This window comes from Pipistrellus hanaki, assembly GCF_964339955.1.
Source record: "Pipistrellus hanaki genome assembly, chromosome: 15".
Classification (NCBI taxonomy): Eukaryota; Metazoa; Chordata; class Mammalia; order Chiroptera; family Vespertilionidae; genus Pipistrellus; species Pipistrellus hanaki.
This window is the reverse complement of record NC_140517.1, coordinates 39,856,010-39,865,889: the sequence shown is the minus strand read 5'-3', so window position 1 is coordinate 39,865,889 and position 9,880 is coordinate 39,856,010. Positions and strand designations below refer to the sequence as shown.

Here is a 9,880-nt window from a genome sequence, read left to right as displayed (position 1 = left end):
CCGCCCTAAGAAGGGCGGGGCTTCCGTCTCGAGCTCGCTGGAGAGCTAACGGTCCAAACAGGAAAGGTAGTGGACGGATTTCTTCTTAGCACTTCCTCTGGGTTTCCCATCATAGTTCCGCCCACTTCCGCCCAGTAAAGCCGCTCCCACTTTGAAGGGGGATAGGGGGTCGTCCCTTTGGAAACGCCGGAAGTGGCTAGGTCTTTTTCCTGCCCACCGAACTTCAAAACTTCCGCCACCAGTGTCCTCCGCTGATGTTCCGATCAATGCAAACGAAACCAGATGCCCCCAGCTCCAGACGGGAACGCTCTCCTCTCTCGGTTACACTCCGGGAGGAGGAATGGGGAAGAACAAACCTCCCCACCCGTCCCCGTAGCCTTTCCTTTTGCCTTCCCGCCTCCTCACTACGCGCCCACCCACCTCGGCGGAAGCGAAGCCCCGTTCGCCCGGAGATAGGCGGAGCTGCCTTCTCTAACCCTGTTCTCGCGAGCTCTCGAAACCCTCGCGAGACCTGACGCCCGATTTGTGCATCCGGGAAACCCCGTGGCTCCCTTTCCCCTGGCTGGCAGCGCGGAGGCCGCACGGTAAGGCGCGCTCTCCGACTCGTGCTGGGCACGGAGCGCCGGGACCCGGTTCCCCAGCCCCAAGCGTGTGTCTCGGAGGCCGGAGAGCCCGCGCGGCGCCGTCCCGCCCCCTGGAGCCGCAGCCACGTGCGAGCGGCAGGCCCGGACATGCTGGCTCGGCGTGGTCCGGGAACAGAGACCGGGCCTGGGGCAGCCGGGAGTGCGGGACCCCAGGGGCTGGGGTCCTGCAGCGTCTCCACCAATGCGGCCGGGCTGTGGTCGTGGGCGCCGGGAAACTCTAAGGCCGCCTACGTGAAGTAGGGCCTTTGGAAGTCAGGGGAGGGCGGCGGTGTAGGTCGCGTTGGGGCTCGGCCCCGGCTCCTGGGGGTGGTCCCCGCCAGTTCGTGTTCACATGCGTGGTCCTTCTCGCAGATGCCCGGAGTTACTGTAAAAGACGTGAACCAGCAGGAGTTCGTCAGAGCTCTAGCAGCCTTCCTCAAAAAGTGAGTGAGGGGACGGGTTCTTTGGTCTTTGCTGGCCCCTCGGCCGCAGCGCCCTCTTCTGGTAGGGGGGGAGACTTACTGGAGGGCCTCAGTGTGGATGGAGTCCCCCTTTTTACACGAGGTCTGGGTTGTGTTTGAGTTTCAGCTTGTTTATACTCTGGGACTCGTCCAGCTCCTCTTAACGTCCGGTCCCTATTGAGGAGAGGGGGTGAGGGGGTTGTGCAGACTAGTGAATTGTGCCTTTCTTGCTGTCTTGATCCCAGGTCCGGAAAGCTTAAAGTCCCTGAATGGGTGGACACTGTGAAGCTGGCCAAGCACAAAGAGCTTGCTCCCTACGATGAGAATTGGTTCTACACACGAGCTGGTAGGAACTGGGGCATTTAGCTGGGTAGCGGGGAGGCGGGTGACTCCTGGCACAGATCATACTCCCGCCCCCTCTGTGATCTCTTATTTACTGCCCTGTCCCCCCAGATTGCAAGAGACTTTGACGCTGTTACTGCATGCTTTGTGTGAATAATAACTTACCCTGGCTGTTTCTTCCCTTTGTAAGAGGTTTGTGTGAGGACCCGTGGCTTCCTCTGATCCTCCAGGGAAACCCAGGGACAAATGGATGTTCATATCTTGCTTAGAGGTGGTTTGTTTTAGAGGCAGGCATTATCCTTATGTCCATGGGGTCCAGACTCCCTGAGTTCAGATCCTCCTCTACATTTAATTTGTGACTTCCATCTGCCGGTGTTTTGGTTTTCTAACACTGAAATGGGGTTAATAATGTGTCAGTGCCAAATGTTGTTGGAACAAATTAGCCTAATACAGTCAAACTGCTATAAAATATGCTTACCTGATGGAGAGTAATCGTTGAAGAAGAGTCAGCTGTTTTTATTGCTCAGGTGCTTCCCTGTCTCTAGCAAGTTATTCCTAAGTGGTTAGCGATCTGGCCAGGTCGTTCTTTGCGCTAAATCTTGAGAGAGAGAGAGCCTTCTGATCATTTGCCAGCCCCCTCTTTTATTAATCTTTTAGTAACTTGCAGCTTGGACGCATTGCAAGTGTAACCCCTGACTTCACTGTGCGTGTTCTCAATTTCTCCAAACTGTCACCCCAACCTTCCTCCTCTGAAGTGGGAGCTCCATCCCGGCCAAAGCTTACCTCCTTATGGGAAATTGGTGAAAAGGAGAGTTTTAAAATTGATAAAGCTTCAGAATAACCTTGGGAAGAGTTGCCTAGCACTTCAGAGCATGTATATTGTAGATTGGTCATGCATCAAATGTCACTGATTTCAGGCCCTAGTCTGGACACATGTGCTAACGTGACTCAGCTTCTGACCCCTGAGGGCTAAATGGTCAACTTTTTGAGGTGGGAAGTGTTGGTGAAGAGAAGCTGACTTGACTTTACTGGACAAACCACAGTGGTAGGGCCTGGACAAAACCTCACCCATCTTGGGAAGTAGAGCTACCTGACCCTGAATGTTCTTTGCCAATGCCTCAAAAGTCAGGACAGTTTTGAATCTAAGATTAGGAGAAAGAATCATAGCTTTCCCATTTTAATCTGCACCTATTAAAAATTTCCCAAACAGGCCAAGACTGGTTTAGCTCAATGGATAGAGCATCGGCTTGGGGACTGAAAGGTCCTGGGTTCGATTCCGGTCAAGGGCATGTACCTTGGTTGCGGGCATATCCCCAGTAGGGGTGTGTAAGAGGCAGCTGATCGATGTCTCTCTCTCATCGATGTTTCTAACTCTATCTCTCTCCCTCCCTTTCTGTACAAAATCAATAAAATATATTTTTTAAAAAAATTTTTTCCCAAACAGGAGCAGTGCTTTCGGTTTATTGGTTGATGCCAGGGAGGTTAAGGAATATGTTCAGGGTCTGCCAGCTTGTGATGCTACAGTTTTCCCCACCTGTCATCATGTGGCAGGGGAGCTTCATCTCTTCCCTGGCAGAATTTTGTACTTTATTTTTTAGATGGAGAGAGACTAATGGAAAATTGGGCAAAGGCCTTGTGTAATTTTCATTTTGCTGTGGCCAGTCTTTGCCCAACATGCCCCTTCTACATACTGGGGTGCGTCCTCTGCCTTCCTGGTCCCCCTTCCTCAGGGTTTCCAAAGTTCTCTTTTTTTTTTTTTTTTTACCTTTCCCAGCTGCCCTGTTGGCATTGGGCGATGGTTCTAGATGGAGGTTTATTATGTGCATATTTCTAAGTCCAGAGACAAAACATAGTTTTGGAAGGCATATGGAGGGGCCAGATGAGTTTGGCTAAAGAAACCAAGTTCTCCCTTTACTCAGGACCCCTTGCTTTTTTATTAACACAAATTGTCCTAAGACGAGGTAGATGTACACTTCAAAGGCCAGGGTTTAGATTATCAGGTTTGGGAGAAACTCATCTGCTATTCAAGTGTTTGGCCAGCAGGAGGCAATAACATGTAAATTAAGATGCCCTTAGCTGTCTGGCAGCAAGCAATCATCCATGCACCCCTTTTAGGTCTGGGGAAATGCCCTCAGCTAATTCCAGATGATTCAGCCCTGCTGACAGGCTGGAATGAGCTTCGGCAGGGATAGAACCAAGCCCATCTGTATACAATGCAGAGGCAGAGTTGCAGTGCAGTCACCTACAAAGCCCACGATACTTGCTATTTGGCCCTTTGCAATGTCTGCCAACCTCTTCTCGAGTCGAGAGTGCTCCCGCCTAGTTTTGTGGTCAGCTTATTCTCTACAAGTTGAAGTCACAGGAGATGCTCCTTTACTATGGGGCACAGCAGAGTCTGTGCTGTATTCTCTGTTCTGGATCATGGGGGCTTGGCCTATTTTGCCCCCTCAGTTTTGTGGCAGTGGTGGGGGTGTAAGTTCTGGAGGTGTGCAGGAGTCAATGTGGAGCGAGCAGAGGTTTCTGAGAGTGGTCTAGAAGAAGGGCAGAGCTGTACCAGGAAGGAGTCCCCAGGCAGCGGTAGGGGGTGAGGTAAGTCTAGAAAGAACCTGTCCGGAGAGTGGAGACCTGCTGTAAGAGGAGGGATTGCATCGAGGGAAGACCACCTGTGAAGAAGGTGGTGCAGTGTGGCCCTGGACAAGACATCTGGCAGTGACAGCTGCTAAGTTGGGACACCTGAGTGCTTTTTATTATAGGTTGGAGGCTGGTCTGTCCTATACCGGAATGGGGCTTTGGAGACATTATAGGAACAATTCAAGGGGTGGATAAAGGTCTAAATTTCCTGTTAAAAATTTAGCAGAGAAGGGTCAAGGACAAAATGCATTTGGGAAGGCTTCCTTTGATCTGCCATGTGCTCAGTGCAACGTGTGTCCTATCTAGTGGCCTAGCAGGACATGTACCTGCTCTACTTTGACTAGACCCCATGGGTAGAGGGCCCTGCATGGTCCCTCCTTCACAGCTGGCAGTAGAGAGTGGCAAGGTTTCCCAGGGATCAGGAGAGGAGCAGAAAGCCATTGGAGGGCCTAAAGGAGAGGCCATTTGTGACAGCACCTGGCTTTGTGTGGTTGGGGCTGGGGCCACAAGGGCTCAAGAGTGAAAAAGATATGTATTTTGAAGAACTCAGTATTTCAACTAAAGTTTCCAATTTGTGAAGTTAACCTTCCTATTAAGTTAGGAGAATTACTGCAAACCGGGGTGATGGTGAGGGCCTTGTAACATCTGACAGCAGGCCAGATAATTTTTACAGTGTTAGGGAAATGTAAACCCACCCACCGCCCATGAAGAAACTAATAGGCGCCGAAACCGGTTTGGCTCAGTGGTAGAGCATCAGTCTGCAGACTGAGGGGTCCCAGGTTTGATTCTGGTCAAGAGCATGTACATTGGTTGCGGCCACATCCCCGGTGGGGGGTGTGCAAGAGGCAGCTGGTCGATGTTTCTCATCGACGTTTCTGGCTCTCTATCCCTCTCTCTTCCTCTCTGTAAAAAATCAATAAAATATATTTAAAAAAAGAAACTAATAGGCTTTATGGGAGCTTATTCTCTGCCATCACTACTCAAGATTTAAGTAAGCCAACTCCTTCAGTACCACCACACAAACCTGGAAAGTAGATGGGCTGATGAGCAGTGTTGAAATTCAAACCCTGTCTACTGGGCAGCTCGGCTGGGCCACCCTTTCCACATGGACCCTAGACTGGGACTCGTCAGTGCTGGTCCTGGCTTGTCAAGGCCAAGTTTGGGCATCTCGTTTCAGGTGTGCAGCCTCTGGGCATCTTAGGAATGTTCACCTTGCCCCTTCCTAAGACAGTCCGCTCCCCAGCCTGGGTGAGAAAGCAGGTCTCTGCCAGGGACAGGCACAGGAGGGATGGTGGTGGGTGTTAGGCGTTTGCACTGCTATAAAGGTGGTTTTCCAGTTTGTGGGGATTGACTTATACCAAGTGAGTCTCTTAAACCACAGGGGGCGGGTGGCTTGGTGCCTGGAAGAGGCTTAGGGCAGTAGGGTAAGGGAAGGGATGAAAGGAAGGTTGGGGTAGAAAGGACCAAGGAGAGAGTGGTTTTTAAGTGAGCAAAGGACAGGGACAGGGAGACCACAGAGAGGCTGTGCTGTTGACCCCCAGAAGCCCATGGCTGTTTGAGGCAATTGGAGGGCTGGGATAAGTGTCGTGGAAGAGTGCTCTGGGAGCAGCACTGGAGGGGAGGCGGAACCCACCCCTACTTCATAACACGAGGGCCATGCACCTGCTTCTTAGCAGTACGCCTCCAGGGTCTAGGGTGGCCTGGAGTCACTGCCCTTCATTCAGCTCCCAGCCAGGCAGGGCCATGTGATGGCTGAAGTCTGGGCACTTTGTGCACCTCAGCGGCAATGCCCTTAAACCTCAGTGGCCCCTGAGGTAGGAAATCAGAACAGGAGGAGGAGCTGTCCCTCCAGAGCTCTGCGGCATGAAGCCAGTAAGCACCCTTTGGAGCCTGTTTCCTTTCTGTAGGGGACAAGAGCACTTTACACATCTGCAAGGAGTCCTCACAATAACCCTCATCTGAGGGACAGTTACCCCTGATTCTTAGAGGACGGTAGGTGACTTGCTAGGGCCATAACATTAGGCAGCTTCTTTGACCATCTTAGTATCTCTGGGAGGAAAATGTGAAAGCAGGTGCACAGAGCTGGCAGATGACTTAAGTACTCCACATGAAAAGGAGTAAGCATTTCCAAGGAGGCCCGCCATAAGTCTAGGCAAAGGATGGAAAATTAGGTACAGCGGTATAGCAGCAGATATGAAAATTACCGTAAACAGTCCAGTGGTCTGATAGGGTTAACCAAGCCCATCTAGGGAGAGTGATCCTCGTGTCCAACACATGCCGGGTTGGAAATATCCACTGCATGGTTCTCGGTCCTGACCCCTTTCCCCCCACACCAAGCTCTCTGGCCGAGGGCTCAGAGCAGCACTCAAGTGGCAATAGGTCCCTCCTCCACCCTCCTGCCCCTCGGGCATATGAAGGAGGACAGGCTCTATGTACAGGCCTTCCCGTCTAGCCTTAGCAGTGTGGCTTTGGCGGTCCCTCCACTGCCTGGATGCCCTGTCTCCTAGGCTGGGCCCAGAGTGCAGCATGGCTTGGCCATGGTGGGAGAGGGGGTACCAGGTTTTAGTGCGTGCACAGTTGCCCTGGCTGTAATGGTGAGGTAGCCCCACACAGACTGTACGTGTGACAAGGCCTTCCCCTTGGCGATGGAGAAGAGTATTCTCTGCCTGAGCAGGGCCCTTAAGTTTCCCTCTCACCCCACCAGCGTCCACAGCGCGGCACCTCTACCTTCGGGGAGGCGCTGGGGTTGGCTCCATGACCAAGATCTACGGAGGACGACAGAGAAACGGTGTCATGCCCAGCCACTTCAGCAGAGGCTCTAAGAGCGTGGCCCGCAGAGTCCTCCAAGCCCTGGAGGGGCTGAAAATGGTGGAGAAGGATCAGGATGGGTAAGCAAAGGATCGGGATGGGTGGGAAAGGGGGTGATGGAGGAGCCTTGGGGTCAAAACACCTATAATAAAGTTAGCAGGGGCCATCCCCACATGCAGAGAGGGGCTAGGTCTCTGCACTGTCCGTACCTGACCCTCTGGTGGGCAGGGGATTCTGCAAAAAAGCAAACAGCTAACAGCCTCACTCCGACCTCTCTAACTGACTACCCTGGGCTCTCGGAAGGTAATTTAGCGACTGTCCGCTTTCATTAGCCTGCTCGTTAACTTTGCCCGATTGATTTTTCAGGGCTTTTGATCTAATGCTTGCACAAACGACACCGTCAGCTCCCGGGGGGCTCCCACTCCTGCCCCAAGCTCATTAGAATGCAGCCCACTGGGGTCCTCGGTGGGAGTTGGCTGGCAGCATGTGGTCGGGTGGCCAGGGGCCTTTTGGGAAAGCCTGACTCACATCCGGAAGGAGGGGTTGAGAACCTGCGCTAACTTGGGGGGGGATTCACGACCCTTTTCTCCCCACAGGGGCCGCAAATTGACACCTCAGGGACAGAGAGATCTGGACAGAATTGCAGGGCAGGTGAGATCTGGGTGAGGGCTAGGGTTGGGTCCCTCTGTCATCGCCTGGGCGTTGTCAGATCAGGATTTCCCTGAAGGGCACAGTCCAGGCTGGTGAGGGGTCAGGAGGCCTTCCCTGGGGGTGGCAGGAGAAAAGCATTTCTGAGTGGCTTGCTGGAGCTGAGGTAAAGGGAACCCAACTCTGTGGTGCAGTTGGGCTGCTTTCCCTGCACAGATTCTGGCTTCAATGTCTCCCTACTCTTCATGCTGAATGGGCATGAGATTGTTGAGTCCAAGTCTCATCAACCTTTTGATGCAATTCCTGTAATTATGACATGCCAGAATTCAGGTCTCCATCCTGATGACTAAGGGCTGGACACCCTGGGGCAGTCCTTTCAGCTGCAGCCAGTCTCCCTGTCTGTGGAGCAATCTGCTCCTGCCTACCTTGGTGTGGTGGTTAGGATTCCGTGATCTACAAGCAGTGGGAGCCCTCCAGGGCCTGGCATAAACCCATATTGGTTTCCTTCATTCTGTGTCAGGCCTACTGGGAACCTTGGAGTGTTTAGTCACTTAACGTCAAGTGTCAGGAATGGAAGGTGTCGCCTTCTGAGAGTTGGGTGGCCTAAGAGAGGAAAACTTCCAGAGCAGGGCCTGGCACAGGCATCGTTGTGTATGATGGCATTTGCAGTATTGGAATCCCATCCCAGTGCTCTTGAGTCCCTGTTGACACTTCTGTAAAATGGGGAGGTACCTGGGGTTATAAGGATTAGACAAGGAGAGTGAATACATGTGAGACCACAAAGCAGGATGCCTGGTGTCCTCTGGGCTGTGGGTAACTATTACCAAGTGCCAGAACGTGGACACTAGGACTGATCTTAACTCTTCCATCTTTCCCACAGGTGGCAGCTGCCAACAAGAAGCATTAGAACAAATGCTGGGTTAATAAATTGCCTCGTTCATAATCTCGGTATTGATCTCTTGATTGTCTGCTCCTCTTCCATTTGGGCCCATGAGCCAGGGATGCTGGGTGGCTGGGCGGGCCAGGATCTGGAAACCCTTGGACTTCATTCATATCCTGGCTTTGCAAATCTCAGAGAATGAGAAGCTGAAAGAAGATGCTGTTCAAGCAGTGGCCCCAGCTGGAGCCTGGGTTGCTGAGGTGGCACTCTGTCTCCTACTGGAACAGTTGGGAGGGAGGGGAGGGCTGGGTTGAGATGTTTCCTTGGAAGGAAGTGGATGGGAACAACCCGAACTCCCAGTGGTTTTTCCAGCTCTGGTTGAGCGGTGTTCCTGGTTTGCACTTGCTTTCCTGGTCTGTGGGCAGGGTGGTCCTGTCTGAGCCTTCACTTTTGCATTGTGGCTACAGGCCCTGATCTGAAATGGGCCTAGATGTTCCTGCCCTAGAGTTGTAATAGGTGCTAAGGAGGCCGGTTGGTGCCTGCGGAGGCAGAGTGCTGTCACCTGGCATAGTTTCACTGGTCCTACATGGTGATGGGCTCTTGGTGCCAATGGGGCAGGAGCTCTGCCTTTGATTGGGCCACTGGTGTGAGTGGTAGAATCCAAGGATGCCCAAAGGAACTTGCCCAGGGGCACACAGCGAGCACCATAGGAATGGGCAATCCTGGATAAAGCCCATTACTGTTCCAAGTGACCAGCCTTACCTGGTTGGGGAGAACTAAAGCGGATCTGGCTTGCACAAGGCCCCAGTCCTAGTGACGAGCCTGGTGCCAAGCCTGAATTTCAAACAATGGGGTAGGATGCCAACTATGCCCCTAATTCTGTGCAACTCCTGCTCTGAACCTTCCAGTCCTCATCTGTAGCGCTGCTGGTTCCCGGGGGATTCCAGAGATGGTGCTGTGGCTCAGTGTTACCCAGCTTAAGGCCAGGATATTCAAAGACCAAATCAGATTCCTACCCTCATCCCAGCTCAGTGCTGGAAACTTCTGAATAAAGAACCTAGCACATGCAAGGCGCTCAGTAAATATCGTTAATGCTGCAACCCTGTGGAGAAAATGCCAAAAAGCACATTTCCAGAGTTGTCATGAGAACAAAATGCCAAGGATCTGGTTCCCATGCACAGCTCCAGAGAAGGAGTGCTGGGTGATGGAAGGTGCAGATGCCCAGACAGGCCAAGGAGGGCCAGCAGTCCCGCAGCTGCGCCTCTCCGCCACTGGAGGGCAGTCGAGGGCCTGGAAGCCGGCTCAGCCACTGATGGATGAGGAAGGAAGTGAATTTCTAGGGCTGCAGCCTGCGATTCCAGGCTTCTTCCTTAGGAGGGAGACCACAAGCAGGAGCTAAATAAAGCAAGAGGTGCTGATGACCTGCTATATACACCAGGGTCCCAACAGAACACCTGGGTCGCTGGAGAAAAGGGTAGAGAGCCTCC

At 52.7% G+C, this 9,880-nt stretch overlaps 1 protein-coding gene across 1 annotated transcript; it reads left to right on the top strand.

Annotated features, from left to right (window-relative positions):
* The first annotated feature begins 496 nt into the window (after positions 1–496).
* Positions 497–8,456, top strand: RPS19 (ribosomal protein S19). The gene is made up of 6 exons (XM_084905357.1): positions 497–584; positions 996–1,066; positions 1,330–1,430; positions 6,762–6,945; positions 7,462–7,516; positions 8,394–8,456. The coding sequence occupies exons 2-6, from the start codon at positions 996–998 to the stop codon at positions 8,418–8,420; spliced, it is 438 nt and encodes a 145-aa protein (XP_084761483.1). The 5' UTR covers positions 497–584; the 3' UTR covers positions 8,421–8,456.
* The last annotated feature ends 1,424 nt before the right edge of the window (positions 8,457–9,880 follow it).